General features: G+C 47.1%; 1 protein-coding gene across 2 annotated transcripts in view; it reads right to left on the minus strand.

The window, feature by feature from the left end:
• Nucleotides 1–1,968: 1,968 nt before the first annotated feature.
• CACHD1 (cache domain containing 1) overlaps nt 1,969–23,306 on the minus strand; it is a 125,998-nt gene continuing 104,660 nt past the window's right edge. Inside the window, exons 16-27 of one of the 2 annotated variants that reach the window (XM_054165354.1) lie at nt 22,770–22,880; nt 18,259–18,381; nt 14,895–14,994; nt 14,661–14,777; nt 12,616–12,776; nt 11,262–11,348; nt 10,607–10,723; nt 9,227–9,378; nt 8,722–8,883; nt 7,895–7,972; nt 6,869–6,970; nt 1,970–3,878 (exon numbers count right to left, since the gene is read on the minus strand). In XM_054165354.1, the coding sequence (XP_054021329.1) occupies nt 3,640–3,878; nt 6,869–6,970; nt 7,895–7,972; nt 8,722–8,883; nt 9,227–9,378; nt 10,607–10,723; nt 11,262–11,348; nt 12,616–12,776; nt 14,661–14,777; nt 14,895–14,994; nt 18,259–18,381; nt 22,770–22,880 (1,549 nt within the window). In that variant the 3' untranslated portion in view covers nt 1,970–3,639. Of the gene's footprint in view, nt 3,879–6,868; nt 6,971–7,894; nt 7,973–8,721; nt 8,884–9,226; nt 9,379–10,606; nt 10,724–11,261; nt 11,349–12,615; nt 12,777–14,660; nt 14,778–14,894; nt 14,995–18,258; nt 18,382–22,769; nt 22,881–23,306 lie in introns of both variants that reach the window. The other variant, XM_054165355.1, reaches the window with a different exon arrangement.

A 23,306-nucleotide genomic window follows, 5' to 3' on the forward strand; every position in this document is an offset into this window, starting at 1 on the left:
CTTCCCAAATTACATTTTTTTATCAAGGCAATAATGTAAACAAGTAAGAAAAATCATCTGGATTTGCTTTCAAGCAGTATGTTTGGAACATCTAAAGAGCTTCTCTCTTTGGGCAGGCCACCTGGGTTCCTTGGGTGGAGAACCTGCTTGCTACACACAGGAAACATCAGTACCCTTCATAGTGCTCAGCTACTGAAAGCACTGATCAGTTCAGTGTTAGTCAGCACAAAACAAAGGTAAAAAGTCTGAAAACCTACAGCAAATTATACAATCCCAGAATCCCAGCATGGTGAGTGCTGAAGGGACCTCTGGACATCATCCAGTACAACCCGCCCAGCAGGAGCACCCACAGCAGCTTGCCCAGGATCACAATGGCCATCTGGGTTTGGAAGCTCCCCAGAGGACTCCACGACCTCTCTGGGCAGCCTGTTCCAGCACCCTCACAACAAAGAAGGGTTCCAGTTTGTGCCCATTGCCCCTTGTAGTGTCACTGGGCACCACTGAGAAAGGTCTGGCTCCATCCTCTTGCCCTCCACAGATCCTTTAGCTCTTGCTGAGCATTCAGCAGATCCCTTCTCAGGCTGCTCTTCTCCAGGCTCAACAGCCCCAGGTCTCTCAGCATTTCTTCCTCACAGAGATGCTCCAGGTCCCTCCGTATCTGTGGAGCCTCCACTGGACTCTCTCCAGTAGTTCCCTGTCTCTCTTGAACTGGGGAGCCCAGAACTGGACCCTGTAATCCAGCTGTGGCCTCACTAGGGCAGAGTAGTTGAGAATAAGTCCTTTGACCTGCTTAATACAGCTAAATTTCAAAACTGAGACAAGTGGAAAATGAAGAACCATAAAGTTTACCAGTTACAGGTGAGGACACTGGGTTTGAGTACAACTGCTCATTTTATGATCTTGCTCCTCAGTCAACACAGTAAAATGGTATCAGGGAGGTAAGGCTGTGGCAGCAACCTGTGCAATAAAAATGGAAGAGCTATCATCTCAGAAATAATGATTACATCTGTTATCAGGGTTTGCTTTAAATGAGCAGCAGTATCTTACCAGCATGACATTTACACCTGCTGGGCCAAGGTTAGCTGTCAGCATTTGAAGTTGTGACTTGGCACATCTCTAGATCCTTATTGCTGAATTCTAAGCAAGAGCTTTGTTCCTTCTCATTGCTTCAAGTACAATCATAGAATTGTTTTGGTTGGAAAAGACCTCCAAGATCACTGAGTGCAACCATTGACCTAACACCACCATGGCCATTAAACCATGTTCCAGCGTGCCATGTCCACACATTTCTTTAGCACCTCCAGGGATGGTGACTCCACCACCTCTGGGGGCAGCCTGTTCCAATGCCTGACCACTCTTGCAGGAAAGAAATTGTTCCTAATATCCAACCTGAACCTCGCCGGGCACAATTTCAGGCCAGTTCCTCTCTACTGCCTCATAATAGGAAGAATAGACCTCACCTCACTCCAACCTCCTTTTAGGTAGCTGTAGAGCACTGAGGTCTCCCCTCAGGCTCCTTTCTCCAGGCTGAACAACCCCAGTTCCCTCAGCTGCTCCTCACCAGCCCTATTCTCCCCAGTTGGAGAACCAGCATTTTCCCCTTTCTCTGGAAACACTCCAGCACCTCAACGTCCTTCTTGGAGTGAGGGGCCCAAAACTGAACCCAGTATTTCAGGTTTGGCCTCACCAGTGCCCAGCACAACCACTTCCATACTCCTGCTGGCCACACTATTACTGCTACAGGCCAGGATTCTGTTTGCCTTCTTGGCCACCTGGGCATCACAGTGGCTCATCTTCAGCTGTCTTGTCATCAACACCCCCAGGTCCTTTTTTCAGCCATTCTTCCCCCAGCCTGGAGCGTTCATGGGAGTGTTGTGACACAAGCGCAGCACCCAGCACTTGGCTTTGTTACACTTCATACAACTGACCTCAACCCATCCAGCCAACCTGGCCAGATCTCTTCGCAGAGCATCCAGCAGATCAACACTCCCACCCAATGTAGTTTCACCTGCAAGCTCACTGAGGGTGCACTCCAGATCACTGATGAAGTTGTTAAAGAGAACTGGCCCAAATATTGAGCCCTGAGGAGCCACCACTATTGACTGGCTAAGGTTGTCCAGCCCTTCATCAAGGACAGTAAGTTCCACCTTGCCAGTTCTCCACAGAGCTCTATATTATATACAGTTTATTTCACTAAGAGATTGGATTTTTATACATAGTATAAAGGGGTATCCTGGTATCACACATATTTTACCGTACTGTTTCAAACTCATTTTTGTACAGAATACAGCATTAAGTACCATATTAATTAAAACAAGTGACTTTTCTGTTGTTTGTTTTTAAAAACAAACCCAGCATATAAATGGATGCTTATCATTCCCACAGTGCAAGGAGGGTTTTGATAGCGTAGTAATCACCAACAAAAAAAGTGAATCTAAACTCCAACACTGTGATTGAAAACTAATTTGCAATCAGGATGTGGCAGACAGGGTGGTGAATCTTGGGTGGCATTCCCAAAGCCGTGTTAACTTCCAGACAAACAGCAGCAGCAGCTTAGAATTACGATTTCAAGAAGCTCTCTTCCACAGTAACCCAAGGTTTAGAGAGCCCTCGTTTATCCTTATGTCTGACCATAAGAATGTCCAAAGGAAACAGAAGAATGGTGCAGATTTCACTTGGAATCGTCTGCTAGCTAAGGCTAAATAAATTCCTGATTACTTCCACACAGGAAACCTTGAAGGATGATCAAAGAGGTAAAGATGGGAGAGGTTGATGGGCTGAATTCTTAGGGTTTTAGTAAGGGAGCACAGGCTTTCCCCTCTGCAAGAGGAGGAAAATCCTGTCCTCTAAATCAGGTTGTGATATTTATAGAAAACCATTGTGGCAAAGAAAGCACTCAGAACGTAAACACGGCAGGAACGGCTTCTTCATTTTCCCTTTTGCAGAGCAGGGCAGTGGATGAAGCTCAGCTAATAAGAAACAGATGTCTTCCTCAGAAGAACCACTTCACCAGCACAGAATACATTGTGGTAGCTGTTGAGAATCACTAACATGTTTTCTCCCCTCCCTCCCTCCCTCCCCAAAGTTTCGAGTTCAATAAATAGTAGAAAAATAATCCTTTACTTAAAAATCTGGAGATGCATTGTCCTGGGTTGCACACAGCAATCATGGGAGCAGAGAACTTTCTACGTGCAGGACAAACGGCAGAGGAGCCAGCAGCCTTGTCCCCCCTCCCCGCCTCCATCTGGCACTTTTTGAGTCTTCAGCTGCACAGATTTCTGCTCTTCCAGTTAAGGAAACCGAATCATCTCTGGCTCTTTCAAGCTCGCTCTCTCCTCCTGGCTCAGCATAAGAGGGCTGCCAAAGCTTCGGCTGCTGTATAAACTTGCGTCCCTGTTTCTGGAGGTCTAACGTGCCTCCTGCTCCGTTTCATTCCATGTTATGGCAGGTCCATCCATTAAGGATGTTTCCCTTCCATCTCAGAGCCAACCTTACCTTTCTAGAAATGGAAGGCTTTTTGTGCCTAACAGTTTACTCAGGAAGTCAGATACATCATTCCTGGTGAGAAGCACCAAACCAAAGCTGCCTGTTGCTGCACGGATCATTGCTCACAAGACAGGTTTCTCTTCTCCTTGTCCATTAGCACTCTGCATCCACAGTGTGTACTGTGACTGCAGCCTGTAAGTGGTGGCTATGGTGAAGGGTTGGGTGGTGCAACCGGTAGTGGTGAAACTTGTGACTCAGCAGGGCAGCGGTCTGAGGTGGGGTGTCCAGGTCCAGGTCTTCATCGTGGTTCCCAACATCAACACCAGCTGACAATGGGTCGTTATTACAAGGAGGGTTTTCGCTGTCTTCCTGAGGACTCATGGTGCTGTAGCCTGGAAGAGAAATCAGATTCACAGATTGCATCAGGTTGGGAGGGACCCTAAAGGTCATCTTGTCCAACATCCCTGCAGTCAGCAGGGACACCTCCAACCAGATCAGGTTGTCCATGGCCACGTCAAGTTTGGGTTTAAATATCTCCAGGGATGAGCCTTAACCACATCTCTAGGCAACCTGTTCCAGTATTTCACTATCCTTATTGTGAGGAACTAACGTCCAACCTAAATCTATCCTGCTCCAGTTTCAAACCATTGCCCTTGCCCTATCACTACAACCCTTTTTAAACAGTCCCTCCCCAGCCTTCCTGTAGGTCCCTTCAGATACTGAGGCTCTTTCCATGTTACTTATTCCTTGGGAGAAGTGAACAACTGAGAAGTGAACAACCCCCATCTGGCTCCAACCTCCTTTCAGGGAGTTGTAGAGAGCCGGGTGGTCTCCCCTCTTCTCCAGGTTAACAACCCCAGTTCCTTCAGCTGCTCCTCACAAGACCCTAAGTTCTTTCCAAGGTAGGATGGCCAGCTCTTGGATCTGGAAGCAACAACAGTTCGTCACATCCTCTTGCAGAATCCCAGTGGTGTGTTTTTCAAAGGAAGAGGGCACCCAGGAAGGTCTATTTGCAAAGCCCAAGTACATGTGTCAATGCTGGTGAGCTCTCCATAAAGCCAAACAGTACTGATGCTTCCAGACAAGCACACACAGACTGCAATTAGCTCCAGGCTCTCCTTTGGCTAAACTATCTGCTCCTGGAGTCTGAGAATTAAAAAACCCCAGATCAGCTGTCTCTAGGTGTAATGAGACATTGCATTCACTGGGATATCCTAAGGAAGTTACATCACCAGAAATCCATCCAACCCTTGCAAGTGAAGATTGATTGTGCTTTCTCAGTGAGGAAGCTGTCCCCTAGCAGGTCCTGTGGAGATTTTCTCTCCCTTTCTTTTGAAGCAGGTGCTAAACAGTGACTGAGATTTGTGTTTACCACTCAAAACCAGACTGCAATACAAACTACCTCAGCATTTCCAAATGCAAACCCACAAAAGCTGAAATGAGAAAGATTTGCTTTAATTAGACAAATAATCCTTCTCTGAAAGCTTTGGCTAAGAGCTGGAAAACTGCTGGAGCTTCTAAGCATCTCAGCCAGGTTTTCTGTTTGAGACACCCAAAAGGAGCATGTGAAAAATAGCAGCACCCAACACTGGTTCTCATTTCCTGTGGTTAGCTGCTGGCAGAGAGGAATTGTGGAAGATGACCGAACAGCAGTTGGAAGAAGATGGAATTACAGAAACTAAAAATAGAAGCTCCAGTTTCAGAAGTAGGGAACCAGTTACCCTGCTAACCCTGGCATGCTGACCAGAGAGATGGGAAAGATTCATCAGGGCAACAAGAAATGGAGCAAAAGGAGCTTTAGTCTAGCAAATCTGCCTCAGCACAGGTAATCTGGCCCCAAATCCAGGGTAATTCCTCCTAGAGCAAGATTGTCCCTCAGACATCTGCTTACCCATGTTACAAGACTTTGGCCTTCAGATTTCCTGTCCCTCAGCAACTCCCTCAGCACAATCACTGCCTTACTAATTGAGCAGCCCTGCTGTAACAGCACTCAGCCATAGCAGCACCCACTAGAGCTGACATCTGGGGCTGACTGCCCTGACTGTCTAACCCTCCTCCTAATTGCTGTTAAGTCTCCTCATGATTCCACAGCATTACACCCTCCCAACAGCTTCTGAGATTTAAGACGACTTAGTCTCAGAGCTTGAGCGATGTCTCCAAATTCCCTGACCTCAAACAGGGCTAGACAGTGTGTGGCAACCAAGCATGGCCAGATACTTCACTGCAACACATGGACACAGGTAATGCTGACCATTGGGTTGGACATGATGATCTCCAAAGTCTTTTCCAACCTGGTCCTGTCCTGTCCTATCCTATCCATTATTCGCTTAAAGGTGATGTGAAGCAGCCTCTGTGGTGATAGTATGGACTGAAGGTGCTGCAGAAAGGGTCAGGAGGCACCTGACACATTGGTCTCTATCAGTATTGGTTGATAGCAGTCTGAATATGAGCCAGAGTGAGCCCAAGCGGCCCAGAAGTCCAATAGCATCCTGGCCTGGATCAGCAATAGTATGGCCAGCAGGACCAGGGAAATGATTGTCCCACAGTACCCCAGTACAGTACTGGTGATGCTGCACCTTGACTCCTGGGTTTAGTTCTGGGCCCCTCACTCAAAAAAGGACATTGAAGTGCTGGACCACGTCCAGAGAAGGGCAATGAAGCTCATGAAGGATCTGGAGAACATGTCTGTTAAGGAGCAGCTGAGGGACCTGGGGTTGTTCTGCCTGGAGAAAAGAAGGCTGAGGAGACACCTTCTGGCTCTCTACAACTCCCTGAAACAAGGCTGTGGCAAGGTGGGCGTTGGTCTCTTCTCCAAGGGAACAAGCACTAGGACAAGAGAAACAGCCTCGAGTTGCACCAGGGGAGGTTTATGTTGGATATGAGGAACAATTCCTTTCCCAAAAGGGTTGTCAAGCCCTGGCCCAAGCTGCCCAGGGCAGTGGTGGAGTCCCCATCCCTGGAGGGGTTTCAAAGCCATGCAGATGTGGTGCTGAGGGCCACAGTTTAGTGGTGACCTAGCGGTGCTGGGTTAACAGAGTTGGACTCAATCATCTTAAAGGTCTCTTCCAACCAGCACAATTCTATGATTCAGTGATTCTGTTGGGTCAGGACTGTGGCCACCCAGTGAAGCTGGCAGAACCCTTATCAGAGAGGGACAGCACAGCATTGGGCTGCTGCTGTGCTACCACCCTGACAAGAGCAGCTCCTCCCTGGACAGTATCATCTGCCTGAGGGTGTCAAAACTACTCTGCCGTGAAGCAATAAGGAGCAAAGGTTTTTGGCTTGGTTTTGTCAGTCTCGTCTCCAACACGCCAGACACCTGAAGGAAGCCCAGTGAGCACAATCATTAACCCAGGGCCAGGGCAGTGACCGAAGGTCTTACCGTGGTCGCTCTCCGTCCCTGATCGCCCCCAGTAGCGGCGCCTGCGCTCGGGGCTGTGGGCGTGCCGCTCTATCACCGCTGCTATGAACCGAGTGTTGCTGACTGCAGACAGAAAGAAACACAACTGGTTCACAACAAAGTGCTGGATTATCTCCGTGGGACAAATCAGGCACAGGGTAACAGTCTTCTTGCAAACTACTTTTTCTACAATACCACTTATTTTAAGGCAACTGCCCAACGACAGGAGTCAATAGATGGTTGTTTAAATGTGGAACAGATCAGAATCCTGCTGAACTCATTCACCTCATCTGCTTGGATCAATAGAAGTTAGAGAACTGCTGTGCCAATGCTGCAGAACCTGTGACAGCACTGGAAAGTCAACTCAAAATGAAGCTAGAAAGGACGTGGAGAAGCAGTAGATGCAAGCCATGAAACTCAGATGCACTTAGTTTGCAATCTTTGAGTGTTGACACAGTTTCAAATCTTAGGTATTGTTTGAGTTGTTTTAATGAGGGCCCAGAGACAAGGATCTGGTCCGACTCTGGAACTTTCCCAGAGTTCAGGTGCTCATCTGACAGCACACCAGTACCACACACACAAGCTAAAGAAGTACAAACATCCCAACTCAACCCAAATACGATTTACTGACATTTTGTTGACCATCCATATCAGACGTGGCCTCTGCTTTCCAAGGCTGAACAAAAGCAGGAGCTTTCCTCACCCTGTACTGTGACAAGTGCAATTTTTAAGTTGATTTGAGGTATTTCTGGAAGTGGTCATGAGGGGCAGGGTGTGAGGGACAACCCCTTTTCACACATAATCGAGATTAGTAATGGAGTAATTTTTTAGCATGAGATTGAAGGTGCACCAAAGGCGTAACTGGAAGTTCCAGCTTAGGTTAAGCCATTCATTTTCTTCGCTCATCAGCACAGGGCTTCTTCACATAATTTTAATTCTATCAGAAAAAGCAATGGCTGGTTTAAAGCTAACTTTTCTTTTTTTACAGCAAAGTGATTTGGTACTTACTGATTCCCCTGTCTTCATGGCTGTCATCGTCTCTCTCGTCCCTATCATTTTCCAGGTTCGACATACGCACTGACATTTCTACACACCATTACAAACAGAAAAATGCAACTGTTAAAGAGAAAAATCATGGAGCACCTTACTAATGGCTGTCAGCCTGGGAATGGAGAGGCTGTCTGGGCTTGCTGTGCTCCTTCTCCAAGCGAGTTAGGGCTGGAGATAGGAAGAAGATGATGCACCCACCTCCCCCTGGGAGGAACAGGCTTTAGAGTTTTGAATCAATTCAATTCCTTCCAAATGGAGCTGGGGTATAATCAAATATGAAGGTAATTAGCCCTGAGCACACTTCTCTGTATCTTTCTACCAACATCCTTTCCCCCAGACACAGTTTTGTCTCTCAGATTTCAGTGGTCTCATCAATCTGTTTAGATATCCCATGACAAGGTCCAGAAAGCTGTGAAGCTGGACTTACTGATTTATCACTAAAAAGAGCCTAACTTCAGCTTCCTGACAAGCTCTGCACGTTACAGGGTTTTGGGCACTCTCCTTGAGCAGCAGCAGGTCTGGCTGCACCCAGGAGAGGGCAGTAGGACACAAGAACCCTGGTTGAGATCTGACCTTCCTCAGGGCGAGCATAAAGGATATAAAATGGGGTGAAGCATCCCAACGAAACCAAGAGAAGAGGGTTTGGATTTATTTTGGGTTGGTTTTATGTTTTGGTTGTTTGGGGTTTGTTATCATTTTTATTTTTGTTTTGTTGTGATTTTGTTTTGTTGGTTTTTTCCCTAATCCCAGTCCTACTATTTCTGTCCCAAGAGTTCTCAGCTCACCCTGAGCAGCCAAAGGTGACATGTGCTGGTGACTCCTCCGATGGATCTGGTGACGATACGCGTATACGGCCAGGACAAGCACCATAATGCAGCCCATAATGCCTCCAGCCACTGGGCCAACTGGTGCGCTTTTGATCATGTTCAGAGTGATCACCTCATCTCCTAAAGCAAAAAGAACAAAACAGCAGAGAGAAAAAAAAACAATCCATAAATGCTCTGCAGAAACCTTTAAATGAACATCTCTGAAGATGGGAGAAGATCTTGAGGGCTTTCAAGGTGCTTCAGTGCACATACTTTAGAGAGGAGAATAAATTCAGAGAGGGCCCATCCCAAGAACAGGAATGTGTAGCCTGATGCTATTTTTTTACTGCTTGATCACTTTTGCTAATAATTTACCACTAGCATGAGAGTCAGAAGAGATGTGATGCACACGCTGACATGGAAAGAGCAGACTGCTAAACACAAGCGGCTCCACACAGCATCTGTACTGCATTGGTGGACTTACCTATTGCTCCCAAGTCATCCACATATGGGCTCTTTGCTCCCACAATGCCACCAAAACACTCCTTCTGAGGTGCACAGTAAGACTTATCCAGATGGGTCTTCCCATCACTGTCCACCATGCACCACTCACAGTCCAGCACACCAAAGCAATCCCTGAAAATTAAAACCAAAGGAGATGGTATTTACTTTCAAGTTCAACACTTCTCGTTTGGCTCAATCTGGTTTAGAATCATGAGATACACGAAACCAAAAATCATCTGTAAGCCCTCACTCAAGTAGTGTTTGGACACAAAAGTTCCTCATTCAAATGCTCAGCTGCCACAAGGGAAGTTACACAGAGAAGCTGCACTTTCAACGTGCATCTTCCCAGGCTGCCATGCTTCACCACCCAGCCTAAGCAAAGAGAGAACTTCCTATTTGTAACTCCTCTGACAGTTCCTACTCCTCCTTCAATGAGACATTTCTCAGCATGGTGAACTCTGACTACAGGTGTCCCACCCTTTATCTGCAGTCCTCTGGAAGATGGAAGAAAGGATTTGAAGTCTGTTTGGAGCAGTTCCCGGGAGACTGCTCGTAACTGACAAAAAACAAGCCTCAAGTTTTAATATGTAATGCCAGGAGTAGAACAGAGAAGCAGGAAACTGGAAGCTGATGGGGAACTACCATCCCTAAAGCTACCACCACAGAAGTCCTGCCTGCTTTCTGTGAACACTTCAGTCCACATGTTCCTCCAGAAGGCACACAAACACAACAGCACTATCCATTGTGCTAGGAGGAAGAGCTCATGGTCTTTTCAACAGCAAATCTTCCACTTATAGAATGATAGAATCAGTCTGGTTGGAAAAGACCTTAAAGATCATCAAGTCCAACCATTAACCCAGCACTGCCAGGTCACCACTAAACCATGTCTATCAGCACCATATCTACACAGCTTTTCAATCCCTACAGGGATGGGGCCTCTGGGTCCAGGGCTTCACAAGCCTTTTGGGGAAGAAATTGTTCTTCACATCCAACCTAAGCCTCTCCTGGCATAACTTCAGGCTCTTTCCTTGTGTCCTATCACTTGTTCCTTGGGAGAACAGACAGATCCTCACCTTGCTACAATCTCCCACCTCAGTCCTCAGTCACAGAGTGTGACAAGAGAGCCATGGTGTTATGTGACTCAGACTGGAATGCTGAGGTCTCCTGTTTCTGCACTGCAGCATGATGTCATCATTGGTGTGTGCTACAGGATGTGAAAAAGTATCTAAATCTAAGCAGCTAAAAATCTAAGAGCATGGCATCACATTTCTGCTTTCTTCTCCTTTGTTCTTTAGAAGGGGTCCTGAAGAGCTGTTTTCCCTTAATTATTTACAGAATCTGTTCTGAGAGGGCCACTTACCCACTCTCTGTCCTCTGGTTGCACTGAGTGTTGATACACTGCGGCAGAGCATCCTGTAGGCTCGGGTCGATGGCTGTGAAGGTCATTGGCTCCTGATGAACTTCACAGCTTGGGTTCCTGTATTGGGGCAAAAAGGAAAGACTTCTATTAAAAAAACAGTCAAACCACAATGAGTGAAAAACATCCCAAATGCTGGAGCAGGTCTAGAGGAAGCCACAAAGATGATGAAAGGGCTGGAGCACCTTCCCTATGGGGACAGGCTGAGAGAGTTGGGACTGTTCAGCCTGGAGAAGAGAAGGCTCAGAGGAGACCTTATTAGAGATCTATAGTACTGGAAGGGGGCTACAGGATCATTGGGGAGGGACTTTTTACAGGGGCTTGTAGTGATAGGGAATGGACTTAAAGCAGAGGAGGGGAGATTTAGATTGGAGGTTAGGAAGAAATTCTTTACAGTGGGGGTGGTGAGACATTAGAACAGGTTGCCCAGGGAGGTTGTGGATGCCCTCTTCCCTGGAGGTGTTCAAGGCCAGGTTGGATGAGGCCTTGAGCAGCCTGGTCTAGCGTAAGGTGTACCTGGCCACGGCAGGGGGGTGGGACTAGATGAGCTTTCAGATCCCTTCCAACCCATCCCAGGCTGTGTGTCTGAGGCTCTCACCTGCTCTCGGCATTGGTGAGGTTGCCGGTGCATTCGTTTACCTCCAGAGGGCACTCACAAGGACACTCACATTCGTTCTGCTCCATTCTTCAGTGGCAGAAAACACACAGAAAAACGCATCAGATGTTGCACCACGACTTTAACCCCATGGTGCAGCTCTGTTCACCACAGAGAAGGCTCTTCAGTAACCCTTCTCCTTCCCCCAGGAGCACAGGGATTGCTCTATTCTGCCCTAGGACTGAGAACAATGGATCCTCCCTGATCTGTCATCCACACCCTGAAGTGTCAAAAGCAGATAATCCTGGACAAGTCTCAGAGCTAGATGCAGGGCTGTTCTTACCACTGCAACAAACATGTAATGATCCTGGTGTGGGGAAAATTTGTAAGCACCAGGATCCCCTCAATGAAAAGCTGCATCGGTCCACATAAACTTGTGAGTCTTATGCCAGAACACAGGGAACGATCCATAGCAACTGCTCAAGAAGCAAGGTCTGAAAAGGTCTTTACCTACTCAACCATGTCAAGAACAAACTACCCTGTGTTTTCAGACAGTATGGCAAAAGATTGTTATGTTTGTTCCAGGTCCTGCACCTGGGCTGGGGCAATCCCCAGCATCAATCCAGGCTGAGGGATGAAGGGCTGGAGAGAAACCTGGTGAAGGAGTTGAGGTGCTGGTAGGTGAGAAGTTGGAGATGAGCTAGCACCATGCACTGCCAGCCCAGAGCCAGCCCTGTCTTGGGCTGATCCCCAGCAGCATGGGCAGCAGGGGCAGGGAGGGGATTCTGCCCCTTTGTACTCCTGCCCTGAGGGTGGTGAGACACTGTCCCAGGTTACCCAGAGAGGTGGGAGATGCTGCATCTCTGGAACCATTGCAGGTCAGGTTGGTTGGGGCTCTGAGCAAGCTGCTCATGTCTCTGCTGACTGCAGGGGGTTGGACTAGAGGACCTCGGAAGGTCCCTTCTCACCCCAACCAGTCTGTGATTCCATGATATGCTAAGTCACCATGCCTTTTCCAAATAGCACAAGTAAAATAACTATTTTCTTTTCACTTGGGCTTTGCACTGCATGTTTTCATTTCGTTTCACGTGTTTTGATAAACCTTGAATCCTAGAATCACAGAATGGTTTGAATTGGAAGGGACATTAAAGATCATCTAGTTCAAACTGCCCTGCCACAGGCAAGGACACCTCCCAATAGATCAGGTTGCTCAAGCCCTCATCCAGCCTGGCCTTGAACATTTCCAGGGATGAGGCATCCACAACTTCTCTGAACACTTTTTCCACTGTCCAGACCACAAAAGAGGGAGAAGTAAATGCCTGGAGCAGCCTGTTCATGTCCCTTGTGTGCTGCTCACCTGTGGCAGTTGAGGCAGAGCCTGTCAACCATGCTGCAGGCACAGAAGGCGAGCGAGTCGCAGGTCTCGTTGACAATGCCCACAAAGGCGTTGGTGCCTGGGATCCTCGTCAGCCGGTACTTGGAGCAGTGACTGCCATGCACCAGGTTTGTCAGATCCCCCTAGGGCAGAACAGGTCATGTGAGTGGTGCAGCAAGAAACCCATTTCCAGGGACCTGAAGACTTTGCACTTTCCAAGCAAGCCTTACAGAGCGGAGGGATGTAAGAGTGCTGTCTTCACACATAAAATTGTTCATCAACCTGTTGAGTTTTGCTTTCAAGCTGCTGCTGGATGGAAAGACGTGGAGCATGGAGAAAACATGCTTAGTTTGCCAGCACTGTGAGATGTGGCAGCAGCCTTGAGCTGCCAGCAGACTGGATTTCCTATGAGGACAGGGCTTGCTCAGCTTGGAGAAGGGAGGCCCTGGAGAGATCTAACAGCCTTCAAGCATTTGAAAGAGGGCTACAGGAGAGCTGGAGAGGGACTTTGAACAAAGGCATGGAGTGACAGGACGAGGGGTGATGGCTTCAAACTGCAAGAAGCTGGATTTAGGATCAGATGTTAGGAAGAAATTCTTCCCCATGAGGTTGCTGAGGCACTGGAACAGGTTGCTGGGAGAAGCTGTGGAGGATCCAAGCCTGGAGGTATTCAACGCCAGGTTGGATGGGACTATGAGCAACCTGGTCTAGTAGGAGGTGTCCCTGCCCATGGCAGGGGATTTGGAACTAGATGATCTTTAAGGTCCCCTCCAACCCAAATCATTCTGTGATCTCACTCCTTTGCATCTCTCACTGGCCCATCCCCACCACTTTAACCGCCAGTGACCTGCAAAAGAGGCTCTGCTCTGATGGGCAGCCACCATCATAACTTGTTGATACCTTCCTGGCACACGAAGAAATAGCCCACAGGCCTGTACAGCTGTGATCTATTTGGTAGGCAGCCTCATTCCTCATTCCCATTTGCATGCCACAGTCTGAAGTTTTTGCTCTGTCCTACACAATTTCCTTCAGTATAAGACAGCTTCTGGTTTGCATTTTCAGTGTGGGGAAAATGTTTTAAGCCTACCTGACAGTAATCAGTGTCTTCTGACACAACTTCCAAGTGGTTTTGATGCTTATTCCCCACTTCCTCCTCCCAGTAATAACTGAAAAGTATTATTTAAAGAGCAGCTTCTCCCCTAGAGAATAATTCTGTAGTGATCATGTAAGGGTGAATCTGTGGTGCTGCCAGTTGCATTCATGGCACAGCAAGAGATGACAGCCCCTGGCTTAGAGCTCTCCTCACAGCTGAGCGCAGGAGGAAGCTCACACACAACCCATGGGGATGGAAAAACATTCAGCTCTCCAAAGCCTGCAGTCTGACAGTGACACTCTGTGATCCACTGCAACTCCACTCCAGGATGCTGGAGTCCCCGTCCCTGGAGAGATTAAAAAGCTGTGGAGAGGTGGTGCTGAGGGATGTAGTTTAGTGGTGATCTGGCAGTGCTGGGTTAATGGTTGGACTTTGTAATCATAAAGGTCTCTTCTAACCAAAACCATTCTATGCCTCTGTGAATGCTCACATACACTCACCAGTAAATGCACTTATCTGGACACCTAATAAAAATTAGAGACCTTTACTACCCCTTGTCATAGGACAGAGCTGGAAGGCAGAGGTCAGGTCAGAGTATCCAAAGCAGAAAAAACCTGCTGGGAAGTCCTTGCATAACAGAGTACTGCTCTTATTTTCTTGATGCTGGATGAGGTTTTGCAGGCATCAGCCAGAGCTACCCAGCAATCACATTCGTGATTCCTTGCATGTCAGCTGACTCCTGGTGTGAGCACAGTTTGTGCAGCCCAGATCACTGATTCTGTGTTTGGAGAGGGTGAATGGAGGCCTATCCTCACTGAAGGCTGGCTGCCAGCCTCCTCTGCTGATCCTGGCAAGGACTTGAGTTTCCACCAAAAGAAACCCAACCCAACCAAAGTACATCCAAAAGCAAAACAAAAGAGAAGCCCAGACTTACCACTAAGCTGGTATTAAATTTATAAAACCGCTGAACTGTTCTGTCACTGAAGCTGTTGCAGAGGTTTTTCTTGACGAAGTTGGGATGGTTCAGAATGTCATTTGCTACCAGAGGCTCCTACATGGGAAAAAGCAGGATTTTATGCCTTTGAAATCAGACACCAACAGCAGGTTCTCTACAGTCCTTACAGAAATCAGGAAAGATAGTAAGAAAGCAGGAAAAGAGGAGCCAGACCTTGTGTGTAATGTGCTGTTGCTCCACAGGTGCGTGTCCTTTGGGATCGATGAGGGTTGGGTGTGCCACAAGGTAGCCTCTGTCCTCCATGATAAAGCACCTGCACACAACAAACAAAGGAGAGGGCTTCTGTTAGACCTCACTGGAATCATAGAACTGCAGGATGGTTTGGTTGGAACAGATTCTAAGATCATCCACTCCAACCAGACTCTGGCAAGTCTGGTGCTGAACTATGTCACTCAGCACCACATCTCTGTGTATTTTAAACACCTCCAGGGGACAGGATTCTAGTGTTTGAGAGCCATGTCAGTGAGCATGTTTTTTCCAATGTCCAACCTAAACGTGCCCTGGTGCAACTTGAGGCCATTTCCTCTCATCCTATCACTTGTTCCTTGGGTGTAGAGACTGACCCCCACTTGGCTCCAACCTCCTGTCAGGGAGTTGTAGAGAGCCAAAAGGTCTCCTTTCAGCCTCCTTTTCTCCAGGCTGAACAACTCCAGGTCCCTCAGACATTTTCTCCAGACCCTTCACTAGCTTCCTTACCCTTCTGTGGACCTGCCCCAGCCCCATAATGTCCTTCTTGAAGTGAGGTGCCCAAAGTAGAACCCAGTACTCAAGGCGTGGCCTCACCAGTGCTCAGTACAGAAGGGACAATCACTTTGCAGGCTTCAGCAAAACACAGGGAAGTGAAAGATCATCTTCAATCTACAGGTAGAGGCAGGATTTTTAAGGCTTCTGTTTCTTAAGCTAACTAAGTTATTAAACAAATCCACTGCAGATTGTCCCAACAGAATCTGTCGGGCATTTCCCTGCAGCTTTCACATCTGTTACTGGTAAAGCAAGCCCATACCATCAAGGACTTGAAAGTGGAACTGATTAGAAACAGAAAGGAAAACTGCTCCATGCCTTGTCTTGTCTGATCGGGGAAGATCCAGAAACAAAAGCAGCCTAATGAACTTGGAAAGCTCTAACAGCTTATTAATCTCCTATGTTCCTAATTAAACAGAGATTTCACACTCTCCTTTAATGACCTCCTGCTTTAGAATTCAATTTGAACAGGGAGATAAATCACTCCCGTTCCATTCTCAGCCTTCCCAACCTTTCCTCTCCCCTTTTCAGCTCTTCCCATCAGTTTCCCAGGGAAATGATGTGGGATCTGTGCCCTCATCCAGAAACCAGCTTTAATCCCTCATGCTTTGGGCATCTCCCGTTTCCATAGCCGCAGACAGGGGTGCTGGGGAAGGCGGAGGAGCCAGCGGCACTGCCACAGCCTGCACCAAGATCAAGAGGCGCGGTGGCCGCAGAAGGGAGATGGGAGGAGGTTAATGTGGCCACTCAATGCTCCCGAAGAGCTCAGCGGGGTCCCCCGGCACAGCGGGGCTTTGGCTGGGCCCCGCAGCTGCGGCCTGCCCCGGCCTCCTGCCTGGGGCCAGCGGATACTCAGGGCAGCTTTCAAGTCTGCGATTCCCATGGCAGCCTGCTCTGGAAAGCTTCCCCATCCCGGCTCGCTGAGGGAGAGATTTAAAACAATCAGCGCAGCATAGATGGGACTGTATGTGTCAGGGTCAGGAAAACCGGTGGCTGGGGTTTGTTTTACTGCCCCAAACTGAAATTCAGGCAGTGATGCTGCATCTCTGTTTTCTGAGAGATGTTTGAGGAGGCAGGGGAATGAGCAGGTTTGTGAGCACCCAGAATGACCGCAGAGAGAAAATGAACCAGAGAACCAACAAAAAAATAATCAAAGAATCATAGAATCACAGAATCAAATGATCAGAGAATCACCTGGTTGGAAAAGACCTTAAGACCATCAAATCCAACCATAACCCAACATCTTCCTGTACACAACAGTTACACCATGTCCCTAAGCTCCTCATCCAAATATCTTTTAAACACCTACAGGGATGGTGACTCCACCACTTCTCCAGATAGCCTGTTCCAGTGCCTCATGACCCTTTTGGTGAAGAAATTTTCCCTAATAACTAAGACATTTTTCCTAGCATCCAAAAAATAGAGATAAAGTAGAGAAAAATACCACTTAGTAGGGATAGAGTAACACCCCCCAAAATGCCTGCAGGATAGCTGGAGTGGTGTGCTCTTAGCTCCTGCACGCCGTAAGCAGGATATCTGGCTGCTGCACTAGGATGGTTTGACAAAGCACTTAATGGCATGCCCGAAATCCCTCATTTAGGGAATGCAGAGACAGAATAAAGCATCGGTCCCTGTTGAGTATTAATAGTTTTGAACTGGGAGGGGGAAAAATGCCAAACCAGAAATCGTGACAGTTGGTTTTTTTATGCACCACAAAATAGATTTTAAAAGAATACCCAGCTCAAGCCAGAGAAGAGCTGGAATGGGTTCATTTAATAAAGAATGGTTCTCTGCACAGGATTTCACTGAAGTCCAAGTATAACCCAAAACCTCAGAAACCTGGTTTGGTATTCCTGCAGACTGTTTACTTAGCTGATGACAGTTTGAGCTTGAATAACAAAAAACTCTGCATCTTTATGAGAAGATACAAATAAATATCAAGTATCACAAATATAAACATCACAAATAGAGGCTGGGCAAGGAGTGGCTTGAGAGCAGTCTGGAGAAGGACTTGGGGGCAATGGTCACCAGCAGCCCAGAAGGCAACTGTGTGCTGGGCTGCATCAAAAGCATGGCCAGCAGGATGAGGGAGGGGATTCTGCCACTCTGCACTGGTGAGACCCCGCTTAAGAGAACTGTACCCAGTTCTGACGGCCCCAGCATCAGAGGGACAAGGAACTGTTGGAGAGAGTCCAGAGGAGGCCATGAAGCTGATCAAAGGTCTGGAGAACTTCCCCTATGGGGACAGGCTGGGAGAGTTGGGGCTGTTCAGCCTGGAGAAGAGAAGGCATCAGGAAGACCTTAGAGCAGCCTTCCAGTACCTGAATGAGACTACAAGAAAGCTGGGGAGGGATTTTTCACCAGGGCTTGCAGTGACAGCACGAGAGGGAAGGGATTTAAGGTTGAGGAGGGGAGATTTAGACTGGAGATTAGGTAGAAATTCTTTACCGTGAGGGTGGTGAGACACTGGAACAGGTTGCCCAGGAAGACTGTGGAGGCTCCAACCCTGGAGGTGTTCAAGGCCAGGCTGGATGAGGCCTTGAGCAACCTGATCTAGTGGAAGGTGTCCCTGCCCATGGCAGAGGTTTGGAACTAGGTGATCTTTAAGGTCCCTTCCAACCCTATCCATTCTATGATTCTATGAACTGGAGTGGGAATCAGAGAACACACAATGAAAGTAGCAGAATCCCAGAGTAAGTTGGAAAGTACCTGTGGGCCATCTGGTTCAGGGATAGGAGAGGCTTTAGATATGTATTGCTTGGAAGGAATGGTTTACCTTATTTTGTTCCCTCCATCCTGGTTACAAACTGGCAGCAGGTCCATGAGAACTTTGTAGAAGTATCGTAGGGTAAAGTCAATGCCCATCACTGCCACTGAATGTCCTGAAGACATCTGTGCACTGCAAAGAGGGAAGGGAAGAAAGGAAAGAAGGCTTTCATGGCTGTATAAATAATTAATACTTTAATTACTCAGTTCCCTGCTTGGAGAGTGGACTGGCTTCCCAGGCATATAAATGACCATCTCAAATCCACTCCTCTCAGCTCAGCTCACCCTGCTTGTGTTTCAGTGACCAGTCAAAGAGCTGTATATGGGGAGAAAAGGGTCTTAGCAGTGTTTAGTTATTTTCTGGTAATTTCTGAAGTCTCTCCACACAAACTGCACCTCACCCAATCAGAAGCAGGAGACAGCCCAGAACTTGATCACAGAGAGGAGCCAACCTTCCTCTAAATGGGTTGTTCTACCTCAACTCTGACACACACCCCTATCACCTACAGACATTTGGTATTTAGCAACAAAACTTAGCATTAAAAATTCCCCACTTGCAAAATTGAAGGCAGGAGGCAGCTCCTGTGATTCCAGCACCTGAATCCCTACCATCTGGGGAGGGTATTTGTTCCACAGCGCTCCTCTTTGCTCAGCTCAAGGTGTTAGGACCTGAAAATGAAGCAAAATCCCTACAACTCCAAAGTGTAGGAGTGATTGTCAATTTCTGCCAGAAGAAATTAAGTGGGCCAAGGTATAGATACAGAATCACAGAATCCCAGCATGGTGGGGGTTGGAAGGGACCTCAGGAAATCATCCAGTCCGACCCCTCTGCTAAATCAGTGGCATCCACAGCAGCTTGCCCAGGATCATAATGGCCAGGTGGGTTTGGAAGCCCTCCAGAGAAGGAGACTCCACCACCTCTCTGGGCTGCCTGCTCCAGGGTTCCAGCACCCTGACACCTAAGTTTTTCCTCCTGTTCTAGTGGAACCTCCTGGCTTCCAGTTTGTGCCTGCTGCCCCTTGTCCTGTCACTAGGCACCACTGGAAAATGGGTGGGTTACCTTGCACCAGGCAACAAGGTGGTGATTAGGTGCTGGGGTTAATGAGCACCATGTTCAGTGCTTCAAATCCCATCCTACTAATAGCCCAGATATCCAGTGCTAGCTGAAATTAAACAGCAAGAACTCATGTTAACCTAGCACTGCCTTCTACTGCCTGTGACATTTCAAACAACATCATAAATGTTCTGCTTCAGCATCTTTCCCCAGTGTAGGGCAACCATAAACCAGACCTTTAGGGAAAGGGCAGAAGCTAGTATCTGTGTGGATGCTGACAGCATTGAGAGCTGCTGTGAGCTGCATACTCAAAATGCACTCCTGTTCCTATTTTTACACACCAGTTTGGGAATATATAGTTGCCTTAGCAACTGGTACATCAAAGAGTCTCAGGCTGATGTATGGAATTTTCTTACAGCTCTGTGAAGGTAAAAAACTGCTACTTTTGCTTAGTCACATAGCTTTAACTTTTCTCACCATCACTGAAGCAACTGCAAGAGCTCTCCTGGCAGAAGCACAGTCTTGAAATTTGGCTGAGGCCATTTGGATGCTGAAAGCTGAAACTATATTCTATTTTTGTTGCTATTTTTCCCCCAAACTTCCCATCCTGGTAAATTCCCAGCTTCCCCTCAGGAGAAACATCCAGATAGACAAGACCCCTGAACCAACACACTTGAGCCAAGCTGCAAATCCCCACTGTGCATCACAGCAGCCAGGCTCTGGAACAAAAGCCTTCTAATATAATAGCAGAGGAAAATAATTAGTATTTATGATGGCAGGTTATGAAAATATTATGGGCTGGGATAGCCTGAGGCTACTACTGAGCAGCCCCTGTCACTGCTACATCCCTCACACCCAAATTCTCAGAGTTTGCTCCCTGCAGCACTAAGATAGCAGAGCCAGACCAAGTTATGCCTTATCCCTGAAGAATGCAAAATCATCTGCTCCTCCATCAGGGCCTTCTGGTGATGACAAAGGAGACACCTTGGACTTACTAGTTTTTCAAAATTCACTTTTCTAAATTATTTTACCTCTGAAGACAGGAGTAAAAGTGTCCAGAAAAAGAAGATACTGAACAGCACAGCTGGACTATACAAACTAAAAGCTGCTGGCCTCTAGCAGCTCTATTTACAAGACTGAAAAGTGGTTTGCTTTTAAAGAGGTCCAGTGAAGATGTGATCAAATTTCATTTGTAGATATCTAAACACAGGCTGTAAAAACCTGCATTTATCTTTACCATTACTCATTTGATGGAAAAGGAACGTGAAGAAAGACGACAGTGAAGCAGCACAAACCCATTTAACTGCATGTGACAAGGCATCAAGCTATGAAGTTACTGCCCTGTCCTAACAGACAAAAAGCCATTAGAAACCTTGTAAATATTTCAGCTGCATTTTCACATATCAAATCCTGGCTTGCTGATACAAGCTGTGTTAAATAACTTCCTTCATGAATCTTCCATTCCCCAGCCTCCAAAAATGAAGCAAGATGGACATAAAATGGGAAGGAGAGACATGAGCCAGCTCCAGATAAACCAAGGCTGTCAATTGAAACCCACAGAGCAGTGTCTAATGCAAGCCTGCCTGTTAACTCTGGTGATTCCTCCCCCAACCCTCTGTTTTATTTTAGCTAAGACCTCTTTGGGGATTATAACTGCATGTGACTATAAGCTTTGGAGGTCATATTTACCCAGGAATCACACTCACATCTGCCAAACTTTGTTTAACCACTCTTTAATCATCTTCTAATAAGCCACATGAGCTTGAAGTTCTTGAAGCTCACTGAACCATGGTTTGCTAGATAAAAATCAGGGCTGTGATTAACTGCAACTCTCTCCTCACCGAAGTGCTGGCTTCCCTTAAGTAAATTCCTCTCTGAGAAGCACCATGCAGGCATTAGGGCTGATAATGCTCCTGCCAAAAAAGACAGGCAGATGTCCTGTGGTGGGAAATCCCAAACAAAGCCAAGATGTCTCTGACAAGAGCAGAAAAGCAGTGTCCTGGGCTCTGCTGGCTTTGCCATCTGGATTTACCAGTGCAATATTAGAAGTGGGGGTCTTGGAGCTTGCACAGAAGCCATGTGCTCAGGAAAATTCTTGGAAGAGACTCTAAGCAAAAACCAAAACGCAAACCCACCATGTCTGACACTTGAGAGAGCTCATGTTGGAAACATTTAGTACCTACACTCCTCTGAACAGCCTACATCTCAACCAACCCTACACCTGGACCTACAACTCCAGCCAGCCCTGAGTCTACATATCCAATCAAAACCTTGGCCTACATCTCCAAGCAAGCCTCAAAACCTTGGGCTGGAGACCTGGCCCAGAGGGACCTGAAACAAAAAAGTCTGGTCCCTGAGGAAAGGGTCATTCCAGCACTGCAAAGACGCTCATAGACAGCCTCTACCCTCTCCTGCTGGTGATTGTACTGAGAACAAAGGAAACTATGAGACTCAGAACTCACAGACTGGTTTGGGTTGGAAGGGACCTTTCAAGGTAATCTAGTCCAAACCCCTTGCAGTCAGCAGAGACATCTGCAACTAAAACAGGTTGCTCCAGGACCCTGACCTGGAAGGGTCCCAGGGATGGGACATCTACCACCTCTCTAGGCAACCTGGGCCAGTGTCTCACCACACTCGGCATAACAAATATCTTCCTTCTCTCCAGTCTGAATCTCCCTCTTATAATTTAAACCATCACCTCTTGTCCTGTCACAACCAGTCCTGCTGATCTCTTGATCAGCTCTGAATGAAGACACATAAGAATTTCCACTTTCTTTTAAGCTGTAGAAGACTAATTACACAGAAAATGCTTCTTCCTATATGACTATGATGTTCATTTTGCCTTTGATCCCAAGGAACTGTCCACGGTTTCTGCTCCAATTTGGTTTTAGCAATCTTGTAAGGGCAGCTTGAAGGTTTACAGCCTTTTTCTCACATTCTTTTTACTCCTGAAAGCTTCTGTCCACAACTGCCAAATTTAAACAGCCAAGGCAAGGAGCTCTCCCAAGTTCTGGCGTATGGACAGCTCTTTAACTAAAATTATCTTGTGGACAGACATCTCTTTGCATTTAGGTAGTTCTGCTTTCACCTATTCTTCCAAATGTTGTAAAGGCTTCAGACCTGGAAGTGTGCAAAGCCAGGTTTGATGGAGCCTTAAGCAACCTGGGGTAGGAGGAGGTGTCCCTGCCCATGGCATGAGGGTGGAATAGCTTTGTTGAAATATATCTGACTACCATCAGAGAGGGAACACATCCCACACTGCCTCATGAAAACAATCCCTCTCCTCCTCCCTCCTAGCTTTTTGTCTTGAATCTCATCTCGTGGTCACCAGGAACACATTTAAAACCAGGTTTGGTTTTCAGTTCTTGAAGATGCAGGAGCTGTTGAGCTTCTCTCTCTCCTACCCAAAATACATGTTGATAACTGGGAGTATTCTTGCTTGATACAAACCTCAAAACACCATTTACCTGGAAGAATGGACCGTGTGACTGATGGTAACAACGTAGCCAGCCCCTCCAACATCCAAGTAGGGACCAGTAAAGGTGATTAATCCTGGATTCGCCACTGCATGAAGGTACCTAAGGGCGGCCAAAAGAAACATTCATCATTAGTGAAAAATGGTTTCTGTAAGCTTTAAGACATTATCCTTGCTTCTGCAGAAATACAGACAGTGAATCCTGCCCACTGTGAACAAGGTGCTACCAAATTCACGGTTCTTAATACTCAGCAAGTACCTAAATATGATCAGGACCCAGACCTAAAACTTCCTGTCACCTTCAAATGAGCTACCATCACATCAAATATATTCCTGCTGCCATTAGCATGGTTATAAAACATTCCAACTGTTGGAAAAACTTTTCTTTGTGAAAAATTTACATTGTTTTCCCCCACTCAGTGGGAGTCTGGACTATACTGTCCAAGTGACTGAACTCTACTACCAGTGCTTTGCTTGCTTCTTCATTCCTTCTGACTATATCTAAAACTCAAGACTCTGTGGGCATGCT

This window comes from Dryobates pubescens, chromosome 11, assembly GCF_014839835.1.
Source record: "Dryobates pubescens isolate bDryPub1 chromosome 11, bDryPub1.pri, whole genome shotgun sequence".
NCBI lineage: Eukaryota > Metazoa > Chordata > Aves > Piciformes > Picidae > Dryobates > Dryobates pubescens.